At 37.2% G+C, this 21,847-nt stretch overlaps 1 protein-coding gene across 2 annotated transcripts; it reads left to right on the plus strand.

The window, feature by feature from the left end:
• Positions 1-906: 906 nt before the first annotated feature.
• LOC6653114 (homeotic protein ocelliless) lies at positions 907-21,408 on the plus strand. Of its 2 annotated transcripts, none has more exons than XM_047011574.1 (4): positions 907-1,082; positions 11,104-11,463; positions 13,327-13,481; positions 19,985-21,408. In XM_047011574.1, exons 2-4 carry the CDS (start codon positions 11,292-11,294, stop codon positions 21,329-21,331), a joined length of 1,674 nt encoding a protein of 557 aa, XP_046867530.1. In that variant the 5' UTR covers positions 907-1,082; positions 11,104-11,291; the 3' UTR covers positions 21,332-21,408. The 2 variants fall into 2 exon arrangements, with proteins under 2 accessions (XP_046867530.1, XP_046867529.1); XM_047011573.1 differs by having other exon boundaries at positions 908-1,082; positions 11,104-11,472.
• The last annotated feature ends 439 nt before the right edge of the window (positions 21,409-21,847 follow it).

Genomic DNA, 21,847 nt, shown 5'->3' on the forward strand with positions numbered 1-21,847 from the left:
TGCCATAACTGTGTCTCCCACACCAAACCCCATCCCCATTTGACCCCACCAAAATGTCACATGGAGATCCATCCCTGGGTTGTGCACCTAACCAAAAATAACAACAACAACAACTACAACAACATTCTCCATCAATCCCCCGACACACACACACACCGAACAGGACGGGAGAGGACAGTCTCGGTCCTAATTGCTTCATGTTTCATCTACAACATCAATTAGCCGCAACAATTTAATTTGCCACTCGGCAAAAGAAAAACTCTAATAAAAAATAAAAGTTATACAAAAAAAAATCCTCAAAGAGAAGAGGAAAAACTTTGAAAAATTTACAGGAAAATTCCATAAAATATTTGTAAAAAAAAAAAAAATTAAAAAAATAACAACAGAAAAAAAAACTTTCATCAGCTATTTGAAACTGCCATAAAATTTTGATAAGGTTTTTTTTTTCTTTTTTTGAATGAGTCAGTGAAAATTACTATATATACCTATTTGGTTTTTTTTCCCTTTCTCCCTTCCTTTTTTTTTTTTGTCAATAAATCATTCATAATTGCGTCATTAATTTAAGATTCAAAGCAAAATTAGTTGAATTAATATTGGCTTGAACGGACTTTGAATTAAATGTAGTACAAAAATTGGGAACATTATTATTTTGCCTCTAATAAAAATTTGAAAATATTATTAAAAATCTGAAAATATTATAAAGAGTATTAGGAACTCATTTGAATATTGAAATACGTATTTTCATTGTGCATTTTTGAAATGTATGGGTAATAAGTCAACTTTTGCAGTTTGGAAAACATTTCGTCTGGGATGCTAAATTTTTAATATAAGGCACGTGGGTTTTTTACTTCACTTTTGAAATATTGAAATATCGAAAATTTCAATCTTGTCTGGCATTGAAACAGTTGCCAGTTGCTATAACTTTTTATTATACACTAAAGTCTCTCTCTCAGTTGCTATAACTGTTTATTGTATAAAGTAAAGTCTCTCCTTCAGAATAAGTTTAAATAATATAAATTTATTAACTTTTATTTAAGAAAATTGTGTATTACTTTGTGACTATTTAATTGGATACATTTTGGGTAAGTCAGCTGTGAAATTTTGTCTCCCTTTTTCTGTGTGGCGCTTTCGCTTTCAGCGTGTAGAGTGAATGATTTTGCCTTCGTGGGGCAACTCAATCTGAATGTGCATATATGTATCTAGGATGCGTCCATCGCCCACTCTGTTGGGCAAGTGGAGGTGACAATGGATGGATGGGTGGGATGTTAGGAGGGAGCATGAAAATGGGCGGCATACACACACACACAACACACTCCTTGTTTGTTGTGCATGACAATTTTTGTTGGTAAAGAAACCTTCGGTTTGGAAATTTTTGCCTTGTTTTAGTTTTTCTTCGTTCGTTTATTTTGCTGTCGTTCGTTTGGATACTTTTTCTGGCGTTTTTTTTTATTGTTTTTCTTTTTGTTGCTTTCTTCTCTCCCTTTTTTTTTCTTTTCGTATATTTGGGTTGCTGGCATTTTCATTAAAATTTCATTGCTGGCAAAGAAAATTTATATAGAAAGATATGGCTAAAAGTTGTTGAACCGACTCCGGGGGTGTGGTTACAGACGGCACACACTTTCAATCAAACACACACACTCACACTCACACACACACACCCACACACATACTCACAAAGAGACGCATATACGCACCGTAAGGCAGCAACAACACATAAGTAAATACAGCAATCATGTGCTATATACTTCACTCCCTCTAACACACAGTGGACTATGAGAGAAGTTAGAGAAAGATAGCTAGTACATTTTATGCTTGGCTGTGTATATGTATCCCACTATATACACAGCTACTTTTGCACAAGCTACATTGCAGCCATCTCGCTCTTTTGCAGGCATCTGCGATGATAGAGGCAGCGGCAGCCATTGCTAAAAATCTACCCATCCTGCTCGCACCCACACGGAAGTGCATTTGTGATGCCGACGACCGGTTCGGGTTTGTCGTCGTCGTTTTGTGGTGGAACTGGGACTGGGACTGGTCGAACGACTTTTTTCGTTTACCGCACGTCGCTCATCCACATATACGTTTTTGGCTACGGCTGGCTCTGCTCTGCTGTGTTCGTTAGCCGTTGCTTTTGGCCGTTCGAAGGTGTCACGAAAATCAGTTCCAAACTAACATTCGTGCCGCTCGGATTGTTGTTTGTGCGTGTCTCTCTGTCGTCTCTCTCGTCAGTCTCACCGAATATCGTTAGCGTTTCCGGCGATCGCAACGCAACGCAACGCAAACTCAAGAAAACGCAACGTTTCACCGTTATAATACAACGATATTTCGTCGCGTCGATTGCCGTCGCAAAAACCAAGAAACCAAAACATCCAAACACCATCACACACACACACACAAGTATATATATACAATACTATAAAGTTGAAGAAAAATATCAATAATTCAATATACAGAAAAAACCAAAAAAAATCGTGTGTGTATAGCTTTTTTTATGGTGTTACAAAGTGTCAAAACCGAAAATAAGGATCTACAGCTACATGCATACACACACACTCCAAACACTCACACCCGCAACACTCACACGCGCCGCACACACACACCTCCATAATCGATAATCAATATATATCATACACTATATATCACACTATATAACTCATCTATATAGTTGAATTGGAATATAAACGTTCAGTGACTGGCAAATTGCTTAACTTGTTCGTTTTGGTTAATGTGTTTCATTTTTTTTTCGGTGAGTGTCAACGAGAAGAATTGTGTAAAACCAAATAAAAACAAGAAAAAAGTATCCCCGAGTAAAAAAAAAGGAGTAAATAACAATTTAAAAGACAAACAATCAAGGATTATATCAACTAGAGACATTATCTAATCAAATACATACATATGACTTAGGCTAAGCTAACTAAATCGAATGCACCAAACTCTTGCCATCAAACAACAGAAACTAAGCCCCTAAAGGATCGCCATCATACCTATATATGTAGATCTATATAGACCTTCCCCACTGCCATTATGGAATTTGTTTTGAAAATATTTTAGTCTCATCAAGGAAATTTACTGAAATTCCATGTTATTTTGAACTCATCGAGTTGAGATAGAAAATGTTATTTCAACATGTGTGACAAATTATTTGGTATACATATGTCAGCTTAAAGATACATTTAGATATCCCTAAATGTTTTTAACTAAGTTTTTGAGAATATTTGGCAAATGAAATAAAAGACCAAGTCATCATAGGAACTTTCTTCAGAAACTTTATATAAATTTGTTTTCTGATCATTCCATAGTTTTCTCACTACTATCATTGTACAGGAAATTCCCTAATATCTACCTACGAATGACTAATAGACTAGAGTTTTTGGGTATATGAGATTTTGAGAATGGGATGTGAGAAATCTATGTGGTTTTTTTTCTTTCTACTTCTTCTGAGTGTCTTCTGTTCATAATTTTAATGGGGCATATTAAAACCGCCTTCTGGTAGGCAAAGAGGGCTAATTAGGCAAAACATTCAACATATATTTTCAAAAGCCAGATATTGCTCGAGTTATGAGCTGCTACCTAAAAAAAAAAAACCAAGAGAAGACTAAAGACTAAGAAACCTAAAAACCTTTTAAAGAGGAGGAGAACAAAATAACACACCGTCTAAGATAAAAGACAATAGAACACCAAATGGGATACCCCCAGACTCCTCAGCATCCAACAACAACAACAAATATAGATATATGTAAATGTATATGTGTATTATTATAGTTGGAGTTCAGATCAGTTCACATTATTCACACATTTTTCGATAAGGTCTGCGGTGATTGTTGTTGTTGTAGCTAATTTCAAAGCGGCGGCTATAAATTAAAACATCTGAATAAAAATGCTCTTTCGATTTTAAGTTATTCTTTCTCGCTCTCTCTTCTCCCCACATATAAATATTATTAATTTGCATATATGAAAAAAAAAGAAAATTAATATGCAAGGCAATTTGTTTGAAGACTTCTTCTACGTTTTTTTTTGTATATTCAGTTTTTGTTGTTGCTGTTAGTAGTTCTTCTAGTCTCTATTTGTCTGTGCCTCTCTGTATCCAACTCGATGGGCGAAAGATGCAAAGATACTCAGTCTGGAAGCCTGTCTCGTCTTTTAGGTGACATGCCCTGGAATAACACCCACTCATTGGATTAGACTACTTTGGATACGTTTCGATACGTGAATTCATTCATTCTTTTACATTCATTCAGTCAGTCAGTCAGTCAGTCAAAAAAAACTTACATCCGTTACTTGAGCTTCAATTTATGAATTGAATTGGAATTGAATCGAATTGAAGTCAAGATTGCCTGGCAACATTTTCTGATAGCTTATCTTTTGGCTCTGACTCGGGAGTTATATGGAGACAGACACAGACCTAGATCGAAGCACGCCCCAACATCCAACCAATCCATATATTTTTTCTGCCTTTTTTTTTGCCTTTTTTTTGTGTTTTTTTGGTTTTTTTTTTTTTGGTTTTTGGTTTTTGTTTCGTCTCTTTTGTCAATCTCTTGTGACGCCTTGGCGTCGCCTCGCCTTAAGTGAGGTTTCATTTCAATTTTTTGAATGATTTTGTTTTTGTTTTTTTTTTTTCTACTTTTCCAATTATTTGTATTATTAATTTTTATCTCTCTTCACTCTTTGCTCATTACGTGTCTGTACTTTTTAGTTTCGTCTTGTTGTTGTTGTTATTGTTGTTGTTATTGCTGGTGTCTCAAATTTCGTTGACAAAGCCATTTAAATAGAAATCACTCAGACTCCCGCTCGGATTCGAGATCCCAAAAACCCGTACCAAACCGGCCAGTTATCAAGATCACATTGACAATGCGTCAAATAATAAGTTGAAGTTGTTGTTATGACCCGACTTCGACTCCGACTTCGACTTCGACTTTGTCCCTGTTCCCCCTCTCCTCACCACTCCATTCCCAATGTCTGTATTTCTTTCTGTCCTCTGGGCCTCTTTGCTTTATTACTCTTCTATTATTGATTTATTTTATTGTTTACTATGATGCAATCATTTGTAGAAACACCTCAAAACGCACACACACACACACACACACACACACACACAAACACACGAAGGCAACATATATATTCATTCAGCAAATAAATAAAAACACCAATATAATATAATAATAAAATCAAATTCAAATAATATTAATTTCATGGTACATAATTCAAGTTTAAAACTTTTCACAATTAGTTAAAATTATTCACAAAATTTTCTATAGCAGAATTATTAATTCTGGTCTCAAGAGTTGGTCTTGATATCGATAACCCAATGGACATAGTCCATTATATAATTCTTTAGTACTCTTAAATGTTTACTTCACTTGTGGAATCATATCTTATGAAGAAGATCATTTGATTTCGATGATCGTTTCTCGTTCTCTTTGAGTGAAGCATAAAAACTTCATAATAGATCGTTTATAGAATGACATTTCATCTTCTTCAGATAGACGAAATTGTTAACCAATTTCAGTTCTATATACTTGTGAGATCTTATAACAAGTTGAAATTATATTTTGTTATTCCAGTTTGGTATATTACTCCATAGCAAATTGTTAATTGCTGTACAAATTGCCTCACCTCAATCTCGAATTGCTTACCAAGTTAGCAAAGTTATGGAAATCTACCTTTAATTATCTTATCTTTTAAAGTGGCTTTCCTTATTATTAATATTATTATAATTATTATTATTATTAGTTGCAATTTATCAACAATTGTTGGACACATCTATTAATTAACATTGCCGCTGCTCAAGTGTCAATTTGATTAAATATTTTAATACAGTAAAAAAAATGTAATTAAAAATACAGCCAGTTTCTAGGCCAATTGCATAGATACTACAACCTTATATATGTGCATAAGTACATATGTGTGTGTGTATGTATGTATATATGTTTTAATGCGTCTTAAACTTGTCAAATCTTCACACTTTTTCAATTATTTGGCACGTTGCTTAATTAAACTTCAGCAAACGTCAACGTCAACGCCGTGTACATATCAAGTCAGGTAGCTGGAATTGTGCACATCATCATCATCATCATCATTATGATGATCATCATCATTATATTCATCATTGTCATTAGCAACAGGCAGGTTGGGTCCAGGCAAGGTTGCATTTTCACCAATATCCACAGAGAGACAGAGTGAGAGAGAAGAGTAGAAAAAATTAAGAAGTGATCGTAGATATAATATAATTTTATGCGAAAATTGCAAATTTAAATGTCAAAATGCATTTGCGTAGAGAGTAGTCCAAAAGACATCAGAGAAAAGTTTTTCATATGTGTTGTAGTAGTAGTTTCTTTTCAGTTTTTTTTTTTTTTAGTTTTTTCTCTTTTTTTCTTTTTCCTTACACGGGACGTGCCTAGATGTGCCGCATTCGTATTCGCATTCGCGTTTTGCTTTTTGCGTTCTTTGTTGCGTTTATTAAGTTGCATTATTTTCAACAGACAAGCTTATTATGCTAGGCCAGATCTGGGAGCTGGTTACTGGTTACTGCTCTGTTGGTTACTGCAGATGTTGATGGAGTCAAAGTCGAAGTCGAAGTCGGCGTCGGGCTCGGGGTCTGTAGTAGCATATTCCAGTAGCTGCCTGGCTGGCTAACTATGTAAATGAGCCTGAGAAATACACGCAGACACATAGACTAAGACACTTACCAACACAATTCTTGTGCTACACTTAACAACAATAGTTTGAAACAAAACTTTAAGAAAACATAAATAATATTATAGAACATACATTTTGTGTTTATGGTCAAGTTAGGTGGAACTTTGTTTAGGTCCTTTTGAAAAACAATTTGATCAGTTCTATCAATAGTATCCACAGAAGGTTGGTAACAAATTTTACCCAAAATTTGGTTCGATAAGAGTTCTTAAAAGTATCAACTATTAACTAAAAACTTTGAAGTGAAAAACCAATGAATATATATTGCATATAGAGACAAAAGTTCTTACCAATACATGTGTATATGTTTATGAATTGCAATTCCAATTCCAATTTACTTGTTCAACACTGTAAATGAAGTTGTTATAGAGGTTGAGACCTCAAGTGGTAGTTGAAGCTGGTTAAGCCAACTAATAGGCCAGTCTGACAAGTGAACACTTTTGACAGCCGGTTGCACTCGGTTTATCTAAATCTGTTTTAAGATATGATGATGATGATGATGATGATGACGATGATGAAATGAGGGGAAAGAACAACAGCAACAACAATTTGTTGTTAGCTTTCTAGAAATCATTAATCAACATTGCCAAAATATATGTAAGAAAAAAACGTTTAACAAAGTTCGAAAAATAAAAAAAAAACCATAAAATATTCCCATGAATGAACAGTAGCCAACAACAAAAAAAAAAAAATATATAAAAAAAAAACAGAGACACCGAGAAAAAATAGAGAGAGAGAGACAAAGAAAAAATCGATACTCTCATGTGTTCATGGCTAATACATAGAAGGTTTTTAGTTTGAAGATTTCCATTCCCAGGGTCTAAACTCAAAGAAATCAAAACAAATCTTCACAGCCAAAATAAATAGAAGGAGACAGAGATACAGAAAGAGAGAGAGAGAGAGAGAGAAAGAGAGATGGAAAGAGGGAGCTTGTCTCCCATTTGGACTACTGTTTTCTTCAATTTGTTGCCTCGTTAGATGCGGGTGCTTGCTGGTCAAAAACTTCGGTAGCTCTGATATGTTTATTTTCCTAAGGCTGTTTACCTTCAAATTGCAGTCGAAGAAATCCAACAAACAGTGAGAGAAGAAAAACATACATAACTAAATATTATTTTGACCGTAATTACACACACACGCACACACCCACACACATACAGAGAGGAGACATTAACACCGAGTCATAGTGTCCACCCCCGGAAACAGAAACAGAAACTGAAAGTGAAATGGAGATATCTGAAATGGTAACGAATATCATCGTATCAAGAATTGCCGAATGAATTTTTAATGAAAGTGCGTGTACGTGATAAATGTTGAGACGAAATGATTTGGCCGTTTCATTTGGTTTGGTTCGGTTTGGTTTTTTTTTTTCGCCTTAGGAGCAGAATTCATCACCATCTCACAATGGACACACGAAACTGAACAACAAAAAAGCAAAAAAAGCCAGCGGGGCCTTTTTTTCGGGGTTTGTTTTTTTCGGGTTTTCGTCTCTTCTTGCCATTTGCCATGATTTTTCATAATCAATGGAGGCGACGGCGTCGGTGGCGTCGGCGGCAGCAGCAAAAGACAACAAAATCACGTAGATATTTTTTCGTTTTTTTCTTCCACTGGGGTGACACATTTGGCAAAAAAAAAAACAAAATGTCCAACTAAAAGCAGATGCTAAAGATGTTGTTATATACAGGATATATATACATATGTACTCTATAGGTCTTGAGTTAGAAATGGTTAGCTTGAGCAACGTACTGTAAGATCAAACCCATCAAATACTACAAAAATTTACACAGATATTCAAAATTGTTTTCCAAAGTAACGTTTTTAAGCCTTTTAGTTTGGTTTTAGATATAAATTTCTTTATAAATGTCTTTGAAATGCTATGAAAAAGACAAAAGAATAAGACATAGGGACATAGTTTATCTCAAAATTGTAGAAATAGCAACTCTTCTATTAGTTCTTTGAAAGATTGTTCGAAAACTAATATCCCATCAAACCCATCATAAAAACAAGCGTTCTTTAAAAACTTTTATTAACATTAATTTTGCCTTTGAAAAATTGTTCAAAATCTTTCTTTTTAATGACTGAAAAACATTTTTTTTTGCATCTGTAGAATTAGTCATAATTTTTGATAATGAAAAAATCACGAAACTACAACGTGGCGCAAAAGAAGTCATCCGATTTACTAAAAAATATGTCAAAATCTTTAAATTTTGCAAAATTATAATTTTGAGAAATTTCTTGAAAATTTCTTTAGCGATAAAAAGCTAAAAACTATTTGATCTAGCATGAAGAGGCATTTTTCAGAAAATTTATTTATAAAGTTTCTATTTCTAGAAACGCAGAAAAAATGTGTTTAATGTAACAAAGAAAAGGAATGACATCCTTTTTTTATTATTCCATCTTCTATGCTAAAAATGTTAAAAAGTTTATAAAGGCCAGGAAATCGGTTCAGAAGTTCATAGTTCTATATATAATTCAGTTCTATAATCAATAATTTAAAAAACTAACAAACATTAGTTCAAAAATTATATTTAACTTTTATCTCAAGATTCGAATCACAAATATTAGTTGGCATTTATAATAGATAGTTAACCTAAAGTGCTTCTAAAGTCTGTGCTTAAATGCTTTGTACTTAAGTCTAGTCGCACTTTGTGACTAAAGTTTTGTTTATTTTTTTGTGGTGACAACTCCTCAAGTGGGCATCCTTTTTGTTCCCATCACTTTCTGGCTTGCTGCTCTCCATCTCTCTCGGGCCTTATCCCTTTTACTTTGGGCTCAGTTTCTTCCCGATTCGAGCCAGATGTGTTATTAATTTGCGTGTGCGCGTGAGCATGTAATTTGGGTCTGATTTTATTTTGTTTTGTTGCTGGTACGGTCGGTCATCCCGGCCTCATCATCAGCAGCATCATCAGCAGCATTATTATCATCATGAACCTCATTGGTTATATCGGGGTCGCTGTGGCTGTGGGTATTTGTTTTTGCTGGTTTCCATTTCGGTTTTGTTGGCTGCATTTTTCCGTGTTTCTCTTTACACATAAGTATATGTATATATATACCTATGTATATTTTGTGTTTTGTCTTTTTTTTTGGTTTTTGTTTCGAATGCATTGAGCCATGAAAACGACATGACAAAACAAAACAAATTTGCTCAAAGGAATTTTTGTATCTGCAGCCAGTAGTTCAATATATATATGTATGTATGTGCATATATTTGTGGTGACAAATTATGCCTGGGTGTGGATATAGGATGGATGGATATGGGCAACTTGCATATCCATTTAGGGTTTTCAATTTCAAGTCAGAAGAGTCGACGGTTCTGTTCGAGGTGTTCGTGCTAATCCCGCAATTGCTCTCTCTCTCTCTTTTCATTTTTCTCCCGCTTCTTTTTGTCTTTTACGGATAGTGCTAATTTTTTTTTCGCACGAAACAAAAAAAAAAAAAAATGAGAAATAAGAAGAGTAGGAGCAGGAGGAGGAGAGAAAGACAAAAGAGTTTGCTAACTCGTATGTAGAGTATTAATCCGAGGTTCAGGTCTATGGACCTAATCTTAATGCTCAGAACCATTGTCATCATCATGTGTGTCCTGGCATAGTCGGTGTCCCTCTCTCTCTCTCTCTCTCTCTCTCTCTCCCTATCTCTGTCTCTGTCTCTGTCTCCCTCTGTGTGTGTGTGTGTGTTCTTTTACCTTCCTTAGTAAGTGTCTGAACCTAATCCTGTGGCTAAGCGCAGATCAAAGATCTTTAAACCGCATAGAGCCAAAGTTTTTCATATACCGCAATGGGCGTTATTAGTTCCTAGCGGGATTGGGTAACACGACAACCGACAACGACGACAAGATGGTGATGGTAGATGATGCCAGGATCCTATATGTCTAGATGGTAGATTAGAACTTTACATAATAGGCCAATACGTCTGGATTAGTCTAGAGCAAAAGAGATAGACAGACAGACAGACAGACAGACACATACATAGATTAGTTGGTGAAGAAGGTAGGCGATTTGGGCTTTACTTTTACTTACCTTTGCTCTCCTTATAAGCCCATGTCTCTATTTGCTTAGCTCTTAGATGGTAATTGATTGTTTGTGGCAAGAGTTCAAAGAATTATTCACTCCAAACACAGCAATTCACAGTGCTAAACGAAGTGCCGAGTGGTAATAACTACATATAATAACTGATCACAAATCGAATATAATTGCAATTGATTGATTAACATGATATGTACATATATAACATATGCAAATGTTTAAACAATTATCCATACTCAATATATGAAATTAGCATTTAAATTGCTTGCTTGAGAACTTGATTTTTGTTGTTTTTGCAAATTAAATGCAACAAAAAATAATAAAAAAAAAAAAAGGAAAAACTGTTTTCAAATAAAATTAACACATTTTTTTTCTCTCCATCTATTTGCAGATAAACTTAAAGAGCTGAAATCAAATATCAACAAATTGTTTTTTATTGGACCCACTGTCCGATTGAAAAACACAAGAGAAGAAGAAGGTTCAGAAGGTTTCAAGTATTAAGCTCACAAAATTGATTATTTAGAACAGAATCTAGTGTCAAACAGCATCAACGTGGCGCTCCATTCAACGGAAGCCTTGATGGCTGCGGGATTTCTCAAATCGGGTGATTTGGGGCCACATCCGCATAGCTATGGTGGGCCACATCCGCACCATTCGGTGCCTCATGGCCCATTGCCGCCGGGTATGCCGATGCCGTCATTGGGTCCCTTCGGTCTGCCACATGGTCTGGAGGCTGTTGGGTTCTCCCAAGGTATGTGGGGTAAATATCGTCCAACAATTTTGGTAAATCTCACGTAAGAAAAAATTTACAAAAAACAAAAAAAAACATAAAAACGAAAAGAAACACAAAAAAAAATTTTCAGCTAAAAGTTGTCTCTGATAAATGTGATAAATGATGGAAAAAAACTGATGATAACTCAATTTGCATGGCGCAGAGTAAGCAAATTGTTGCACAAAATGCTTCTGCCTCGTCTCATCTCACCTCACCTCCCCTCACCTTGCTTGAGGTTTGGAGGGCGGTGGAACAGAGGCTGGGAACCATTTGGCCATTGCGAACGAAAGCCAAAGCGATTGCATCATTATCAGTTAAATTGTCAAAAAGGCCAAAACCGAAAATGAATAATGAGTTCCAGTTTCTCAAAAAAACAACAACAACAAACCAATACAAACAAAAATACAAATCTGAAGGCAAACGAGCAGAAAGAAGCCCAGAAAAAGCAAAGAAACGACAACAACATAAGTTAAGACCAAAGAAGAGAAGACGTAATCAATTTGTTCAAAAAAAAAAAAAAAGAATTTCTTTTAAACATTTCTTGGTATAGGAAACTATTGTGTTCAGATCGTTTATATAAGCTACAAAGTTTGTGCAATTGTCCGATCATTATACAATTTGGGGAAAATCTGCAGTTACAATTTTTCGATCACATAACTTCACCTTGAACTCGTGTAGACTTTCAGGTAGAGGAGAGGGACACTATAAATAGAATGCAATTAATTTGGTTTAACCGATCAACAATAACAACAACAACAAAAACAAAAACAAATCGAAATGTCGATATAATAAAAAAAAAACAACCATTTGGCAACCATTTTGAAATATCAAAAAAAAAAAACTAAAATCGAAAATGAGAAGCAGCTGCAAAGGCAAAAGCAAAAGCCAGTCAAATTTGTGAAGTGAAGTTTTATTCAATTTATAAATTCATGACCAAAATGACTAACTCATTAATTTTTGATAGAGAGATAGAGACAGACAGCAGCAGAGTGAAACACAAGGGGCAGAGCGATAGAGAGAGAGAGAGAGAGAGAGAGAGAGAAAGAGACACACATTGCCAAAGAAAAGCCAAAGGCTCAGAGAGAGAGAGGAAGTGTGAGCAGAACAGAAAATTAGTGGATAGTAGGAGGAGGGGAGAAATAGCATGTAAGGGGGAGAAAAAGGGTGTCTCTCTCTCCTTCGAGTGAGTGTATATGGGACAGGACACAAGCACCAAGAACAACAACAACCATCAACAGCAACAACATTGACTTGAATCGGTAGCAGCAGCAGCAACAGCAGCAGAGGGAGGAGCAGGGGCCAGGGTGCTCGCACAGGGCAAAATAAACAATGCTGCGGCTTAACACACACACACACACACATACACGCGCGCACGCACACATACGCACACGCATCATGTATATAGCTATATACATACATATAATGTCTATATAGATTACATATATACTTATATACCAGTCCTTTTATGTACACATCTTTTGCCTACCTACCAAATCTCTTGCCACTCAATGGGGCGGCTGCTGTGTCTGTGTGTGTGTGTATGTGCCTAGGGGTTGCTTTTTTTAGGGGTAGCAAACCACACATTTTCGGGGGTTGTTACTCATCCAAAGAAGCAAAAACGTACCAAAATAACGGTTAAGGCTTGGCTTGGGAAAACTGGGAAAAACTTTTTCCTCTCACTCATGTTAATTAAAGCAACTTTTAGCACAATTTTTGTTTTCGTTACTTTCTAGGCAAATATATGTACATACATATATACATACGTATGGAAAAATGTTAATATTAAATATCTCTCTTTCTCTCTCCCTTCCACCCTCTCTCTATTACGCATCCTTAATTTAGGCGTCAACACACGTAAACAGCGACGCGAAAGAACCACATTTACACGTGCCCAATTGGATGTACTGGAGGCATTATTTGGTAAAACTCGCTATCCCGATATATTTATGCGCGAAGAAGTTGCCCTAAAGATCAATCTGCCCGAATCGAGAGTACAGGTTAGTACCATAATTCTCTTGCTACTTAATATTTAATCACCGACTTCAATTATCCCAAAAAGCAGACTATGAAAAGTTGTTAGATCCGATTATCAGACTTTGAACAAAGTCGAACAGAAATATATTCTTTTGTAATGTGCCTGAACAACAGAAACCAATGTAAACACACACAAAACGTTTGGCCTAGTCAATGTAAACTTTCTATATACTATTTTAAGATAAATAGCCAATTTATAGATGCTTTTTAATTGGATATTAAAATATCATGAATTTTAATATTAGGCTATAAATGTTAATGCCACATTTTAACCAATTCCCACTGATATTTGATTTCTGCTTCAATTAGTTAAAGAGGTCGAATGGTAATAATTTAAATTTTTAGCACTTGTGAATTGAATATATTTTTTTGAAATCCACTTAATTCGTTAAGTCTTTGCCATTAATTTGTCATCTAAACACATTCACTTATTAGAAAACTTAACTATCCTGCCCATAATTTTTCCTTTGGACATTTTTAAACCATTTTTAATGGCAATTTGATTGGAACATTTTGTTTGTTGTGTTTTAGCTTCTTTTTTTTGGTGGTAATCACTTTTCATTTGAATGAGTTTGAATTTTTCCTCTACTGACTTTCTGTTAACACCACACATTGCCGGCTTAACTGTGGAAAAGTCAAAGAAAAGCTCTTTTCTCTCTCGCCTAGTTGGGTCATATACTTGTCCGTCTGTCTGTCTGTCTGTCTGCCTGCCTGTCTGTTTGTCTATATGTATGATTGTTTAATTAAGCATATGGTCGTATATCGAAGGAAAATCCATAAAACAAACAAATTACGAGCAGCTCTAAACAGATTGCTGCCACCGAGATACATGTGTGCTATAGTAGGAAGGATGATTCGGATAAGAGGGATGAGAGTTGGTGTCTGGGTTTGTCGTGGGGGAGTTGTACACACACACACACAAAATAAGTAATAGAAAGTTCGCGGCAGATTTAAAATGACTTTTTTTCCCCCAAAAAAATAAGGCAGCAAAATCTATGGAAAATCTCTATGCAAATAAGAAAAACTGGTAGCATATTTTCAACATCACAAATTTGTCTTTCTCCCTGCTCGCGTGTGTGTGTGTGTGTGGAAAATGTGTCTTGCCTTTATTCATTTATTTGCTTAAAGCATTTTCAACTCCGCCCTCTTGTGTCATTTGAGTTTACACAAGGCATTAACGTTCGCATAATTTGCACTAATTTTTCCTTTTTTTTTTTTTTTTGCTTTCAATTTCTTTTATTATCACACACACACACACACACACACACACACATCTGCGGCCAAGATATAACTCAATTTTCTCGAAAAGTAAAAGTGCAAAAAGGATACGCCAGGATGTATATATATGCATAGGCCAATGTTTGTTTAGGTGTTGTGTGTGTTGACAGGGGCACGGGGCCTAAGCAAATAGCAAAGAGACAGATTGAGTTAGACCCAGGGAGAGCAAGAGGGGGGTGGGAGACCCAGATCTAGCGCCGTTGGCCAAACTGCCAAATGATCAATAACAATGAAGAGATCGAAGCAAAAAGATCTCACTCGCTCACTCACTCACTCTCTCTGTCTGTCTGTCTCTCTGACTGACGATCATTATTATTATTGTGTCGCCTAATGTCTTTGGCAAACACAGCCGCAACATGATTTTCTTATTTTTCTTCCGATGGAAAATTGCATCGATTTTGTTTGTATATTCTTCGTTTTGGCTTTGGTCTTTCTCTACAACATGCATGCATGTAATTTAAGGACGTGACATTGGCAACAGAAGCCCCTGCAGTGGCCGGGGCAAGAACATGAACATGGGCATAGACAGGGGCACGGGCACGGGCAACGGCAACGGCAACGGCAACGGCAACTGAAAAACGACACGTCCCGTACAGTAAAAATAGTTAAGAAGGGGGCCAGCAAGGACAACGACAACGACAACTTGCATATGCCCATTGGACATGAATGACTTACACTATTTAGATAGTGTCTATGTCTGTGTGTGTGTGTGCTTGACCAGACATACTCAAACCTTACGTTTTTTACACAATTGATTCCAACAAATGGAAATGGAAATGAAAATGGAAATGCATACCCACTGACAATTGTATAGATTTTTTTTTGTTTTTTTTCTTGTGCTTTCTTTTTCTCTGTATGTGTCTCTGTTTTTTATAAGGCATCTTGTTACTAGCTTGTCTCATTGTCTCATTGTCTCTCTCCTAGCATTAGACCGATGTGCATAGTTTTTGTGCACAGTGGTTTGGCATATCTAAGAACAATGCAGTTTTTAATTTCAACTCTAAATTGGATTAAATGAAGAATGAACTTCAAAATTGATATAAATCTGAGCTCTAGGGTTAGCGCCTCTTTAGAAGGAGAATTTTATTTTAACCACAAAGAAATTGACTTGTCCTATAGGTCATATGAAAAATAAGATTCGCCAAAACATTTATTTCCGAATTTCTTAGGCTTTTAATCTACATAATCAATTGGAAAAAGATATTTTAGTTAAAACGGGAAACTTTGATTTGTTAATTTTGAATTCTGCTCCACTGTATTGGTGGGGCATGTGTTTGGTGGCGGTGTGTGAAGAGAGTAGAAGGGAATGGTGATGCAACAACATGGGGCACAGCGTTGTATATTAAATTACAATACACACACACACACATACACACACACACACACAGATATACATACATTTGTATATTGTAAAGAAAAACACGAATAGAAATTGAAATTGTCGTGTCTGGCATTTTGAAGGAAGCCAGCCAAGCAACTCAATTAGCAGAAAACTAGTTGTGGAGGCTCCACCTTAACCCACCGAGCCACCAAACACCCACACACATGTACATATACATATATACATATATATGTATGTATACACATAATACGGCACAATTTTTGTGTGTGGCTCCATCGCACTACGCATAAATAATCATTTCGTTCTTGTTTTTTTTTTTCTTTTTACAAATGGCAAAAAAAAATTAACGACAAGCCACAAGGCGAGGGGGGTGGGGAGGAGTGAGAGAGGAGAGGTCTGGGTAAATATTAATTGAATGATAGGCATCTTTATGGGCGCTTCTAGGGTTGGTTGGAACCGGTGGTACGTTTGGTGGGTGTCGTTGATTGCAACCAATACAAATAACGTAATAATTTTACGCAGCTTATCTGCACCAGAACAGAGCAAACATTTACGCCCTAATGTTTTCATTCGTTGTGCAAGGACTTCAGGATACTAGGCAAAAGACCTAGGTCTGAACAACAACAACAACGACGGCTGCCATCGCAATCATAAATCATACACACAAGGAAAAAAGAACGAAAACGAAAAAAAAAAACAGAAGCATTGCTTGTGCCTCGACGGGTAGAAAACAGGGAGCAGGGAGTTATGTAAGGGGTATAACTATATATGCTATATGGGTAGTAGTTGTGCCTTTGTGTCACCTCTTTCACCTCCATCGTTTTCAGCGTTTCAGCTGTTCGATTTCGACCGTCTCGGGGGTTGAATCAAATCAAATCTCTGTCCCCTTTTTTCTCGGGGGTTCAAGCACCTAAAAACTTCTCTGTTACTAAACTCTTTTTCTATACGTTTTCCATTTTCCCTTCGATTTATTGTTCCCCTCCCCCCTTCATCTCACTCTCTCTTCTTCCTTTTGTGAAAGGATTTGTCTCGTTGTCACCAAAAGCTGAGAGTATAAGTGTGTGTGTGAGAGAGAGAGAGAGAGAGAGGGGAGACTGTCCTGTTGTATGTAACACGCACAGCTGTTTTATAAAATTAATTTTCCCATTGCGGATTAACAATTTCCACACTTTTTCCAAAATGGGAGATAGAAAGATACACATATATATATATATAGGGTGAGCAATAAAGAGAGCGAGAGAAAAAACGATTTATGCAAACGTGCGCATAATTTTTGAAAATAAAATGAAATTCTTTTTTTTTTTTGCAATTTCAAGTTAAAAGTCATTCAAAGGGCTTAACAAAATATTTTTTTTTTAAGACTACAAATTTTGCCCTAAAATTAAATCATTTAAATTTAAAAATTTTAAATCTTTGTCGAGTTTCAATTAAAACAAATAGACAAAATATTAGAATCTATTCTCTCATTAAATTATTAAACTTTAGATATTTTATGTTTTATCTATTTTATAATTGAAACTCGACAAAGATTTAAATATATTTTTACTTATTTTAATATTAAATTTTGATCTTTGTGTGAAGTTAACTTTATAAAAATTTTGCAATTTTTTGCTAAATTTTTTGCTAAATTTGCTAAATTTGCTTTCTTTTTGAAAGTTCTGTCAATTCTTTCAATTCTTTCGGTTCTTTGGTTTTGGAAATTTCCTTGCAATATTTGCTGATAAATGGATTTTTTTTTATTTGTTTCTTCTTGTTGTCCCCGTTTTTTTGCTAACAATGTCTCTTTGAGAAAATTAACATCAATTTAAGATTAATGAAGAGATTTTTTAGCTATTCAGCTATTTGGTGATTCCCCCCCTCTCCACCACGAGTGAGTGTGCGGAGAGGTAGGTGGATAAGGGGGGTGAGGGGCCGCTTGACATAATTACACAACCGCAAAATGCTCAAACGTAAAATGAAAAAAAAACGCTTTGAAGTTTATATTTTCCTTTCAATCTTCTTGCTTTTCTTTTTGTTGTATTTTTTTTTATTGTATTTTATCGTTCATTAGATGGCTCTTTGTTGTTGTTGTTGTTATTATTTAGATTTCTGCTAAAATTTGCAAAACGTAAAAATAAAAATCGAACAAAAAATTCCCAAGATTTGATAAATTGAAGCAGCAGTTCATTAAACGATATCAAAGATGAAATAAAAAAAAAACTGAAAACAAAGTTAAATGACAAAGGGAAGTCTCTTCTCTCCCCTCTTCCCCCTTCTCCCTCACTCTCTCTCTCTCTCTCTCTCTCTGTTCCTTTTGGTTAAAATGCAAAATTCAATTGGAAATTGAAATTGAATTTTCAAAAACAAGATTCTCAAAAAAAAAAAAGAAACCGAAGAAGAAAAGGGTGGGCGGGTAGAGGGGGGCGTGGTGTGTGTGTGTGCTGACAAATAATGAAATTTGATACGCCTTGTTTAATGCTCTTTTTTTTTTTGCGTCAAGTGGATGAAGAAAGGCAGGCAAGCAGTCAGGCAGGAAGGCAGGAAGGAAGGAAGGAACGAAGGTCGAAAGGACGACAGGACGAGCCCAAAAGATTTCCCCGCCCCCCCTTCCTAGCCCCTTTGGTCATGACTTGATTTGGGTTGTGGCGGCAATGAAACGCTCGAGTGGCCGCAGTCGCCGCGTGGCAAGTGTTAACTTCGTAGGCGGTAACCGGAGTGGCGAGTGCAGTGGGTTGAAGGGGGGTGCTTGAGGGCGGTGGTGGTGGGGTAAAGATTTTTGGATTCGGGTTCGGTAATAAATTCTGCTGTTTACCAAAGCACAAGCCATTAGCAAGCAACACCAACCCCAAATAACAAATCACTGAAATAACATTTTTCGAGGGTTTGAGAACGAGTGGGTCGGGTCGGTGGGTGGGGAGAGGAGGGTGGTGGGTGGGTGGGTGGCTTCCCATTTCATTTCTTTTTTTCTTCTCGCTTCGTCCTTCTCTGCACTTAGCGGATTGTTTGCAGCCCCTTAAGCATAACAAACAAGGCTAAGTGAATTCCTTGCGCTCGACTGTGCCGCTTTATGGCCTGTTTATTGTTGTGTCCTCCGCCTCCGCCCCCCCCCTGTTCCTCCTTTAAGCATCTCTCTTGCTCTTGTGTGGAAATGCGGAAACAGCCTTATAACGAGTGACAATATAATCGAGTCAATTTTTTCGACCGCCGCCGGCTGTTGATGTAACTTTATTTTGTTGGGCCCGTCGTCATAGTCATTCGTCTGCACAGCGCGTGACTTTTTGCACTTGTTGTGTTGAGTTCTGAGCTATCACCCTCCAGCCTCTTATCCCCCCCCACACCTTCCCTCTCTCTTCACTTTTCTTCTATCAATGCGTATGGATATATAATTTATTCATTGCTCGCCCAGAAAACTAATTGATGTGGGAAAATTGCAGCCGTTGGCCAGGCACACGCCCCATAGATAAAATACTTGCAAACCCACACCCACACACCCACACACACACACTTGATTAAACAAATATATATACACTTGAGTGTTGTTGTTGTTGAATTGCGGTCTAGTTAAATAGATTTTAATTCAAGAAATTCATATTACTTGTTGTTGTTTCTTAGAAAGTGCATCGATTTCTCTACCGAGTGCATTTCCAATCAATTTTAACAATTTCACAGTAAATATTAGAGATTTACTTTTTTTTAAGGTATTTGCGATTGTTAAAGTAAAACAAATACATATTGAATAGTTAAGAGCTTAAATATATTATATTAAGCTCCAAGTCTCGCTTTATGAGATTAAGATTTGTAGTATAGTCTTATAAACCACGTGATGACTCCTTATTTTAATCAATTGTTTATTTTGTTTTCTTGCAGGTTTGGTTCAAAAATCGTCGGGCCAAATGCCGGCAACAATTGCAACAGCAACAGCAATCGAATAGTTTAAGCAGCTCGAAAAATTCCAGCGGCAGCAATGCCAGTTGCAGTGGCAGTTCGGCAAATAGTCGCGGCAGCGGCAGCAACAGTAACAACAACAACAACAATAATAATAGCAGCAACAATTCCAACAGCAACCACAACAGTGCCAGCAGCAACAACAACAACAACAACAACAGCAATAGCCACAACCACAGCAACAAATCGAGTCAGAAACAAAATCAAAACTCCGCCTCAAATGCCAGCGGCTCATCAAGTGGGCCAGGTGGTGGAGGAGCCGGCGGTGGCGGCGGCGGCGGTGTCGGTGGCAGCAGCTCAGCAGCAGCAGTGGCAGCAAGTGCCGCTGCAGTGGCAGCCGCGCAATCGATTAAATCACATCATAGTTCCTTCCTGAATGCATCGGCCACCACAAGCGGTGGATCCACATCGAGCAGTAGTAGTAGCGGCGGCGGCGGCAGTGGACACATCTCGGCGGCAGCGGCGGCAGCAGCATTGAATGTAACGGCAGCGCATCAGAATTCCTCACCATTGCTACCCACACCGGCCACATCGGTGAGTCCTGTGAGCATTGTGTGCAAGAAAGAGCATCTGGCCGGCGGCTATGGCAATGGTAATGGTAATGGCGGCGGCGGTAATCTGGGAATGGGCGGTGTAGGCGGTGGCCTAGTTGGTGTTGGCGTGGGTGTGGCCCACTATGATACATTGAAAGATGCCGGCGGCGAAATGGGCAGCAGCCTTGTTGGCGGTGGCGGCGGCGGCGGCGGTGGATCATCGTCATCTGTCCATCATCATCATCATCAGAGCATTTATGGTAGTGTGGCGGCAGCAGCAGCCGCCAGCAGTAATCCCCGCCTGCTACAGCCTGGTGGCAATATCACACCCATGGATAGCAGCAGCAGCATAACCACACCCTCTCCGCCCATTACACCAATGTCACCGCAATCGGCAGCAGCGGCCGCCCATGCCGCTCAATCGGCCCAATCGGCGGCCCATCATTCCGCCCATTCGGCCGCCTATATGTCCAATCATGACTCCTACAACTTCTGGCATAATCAGTATCAACAATATCCGAATAACTATGCCCAGGCGCCCAGCTATTACTCGCAAATGGAATACTTTAGCAATCAGAATCAGGTTAACTATAACATGGGGCATTCCGGTTATAGTGCCTCCAATTTCGGTTTATCCCCATCGCCATCCTTCACAGGGACCGTTTCGGCGCAGGCATTCTCGCAGAATAGCCTCGATTACATGTCGCCGCAGGATAAATATGCGAACATGGTGTAGAATCTACTGTTCCAATACTGTGGCGGCAGCACCACCAATACCACAACCACCACCACCACCTCAGGGGGCAGCGGTGGCAGTGGCAGCGGGGATAGTAGTTCGCCCCAGTTGCAGGATCATAACTATGGCTAAATATGCATACATATCCACACACACACCACTTTACATCACACACACACACACACACAAACACACGCGTATATATATATGTATATATATATATAGAGAGACATATATAGATCGGACGTGAAACAAATTCTGGGCGCTGCATTCTCAAAAACAACAAAAAGACACACAGAGAAAGTTAAATTATCTAAATTAATAACTTCCATTCGTTTTATTTTAATTTTTTTTTTTTTTTTTGAATAGTTAATAATTTTTTTGTCTCCCCAAATATATAAATATATATTACATAGGTTATATATATATATATATATATATATAGCTTAAGCCGCCAGGATCAACGAAGAAATTGAGTGATAAAATTAAACAAAAAATGAGAAAAGTAAAAAAACG

This window comes from Drosophila willistoni (assembly GCF_018902025.1).
Source record: "Drosophila willistoni isolate 14030-0811.24 chromosome XL unlocalized genomic scaffold, UCI_dwil_1.1 Seg142, whole genome shotgun sequence".
In the NCBI taxonomy this organism is placed as follows: Eukaryota; Metazoa; Arthropoda; class Insecta; order Diptera; family Drosophilidae; genus Drosophila; species Drosophila willistoni.

Bases quoted from the DNA above. Each gene is read 5' to 3' on its own strand.
- LOC6653114 (XM_047011573.1), top strand. From the start codon at position 11,292: ATGGCTGCGGGATTTCTCAAATCGGGTGATTTGGGGCCACATCCGCAT. The intron at 11,473-13,326 runs GTAAATATCGTC...TCCTTAATTTAG, and splicing joins GTTCTCCCAAGGTATGTGGG to GCGTCAACACACGTAAACAG. The intron at 13,482-19,984 runs GTTAGTACCATA...GTTTTCTTGCAG, and splicing joins TGCCCGAATCGAGAGTACAG to GTTTGGTTCAAAAATCGTCG.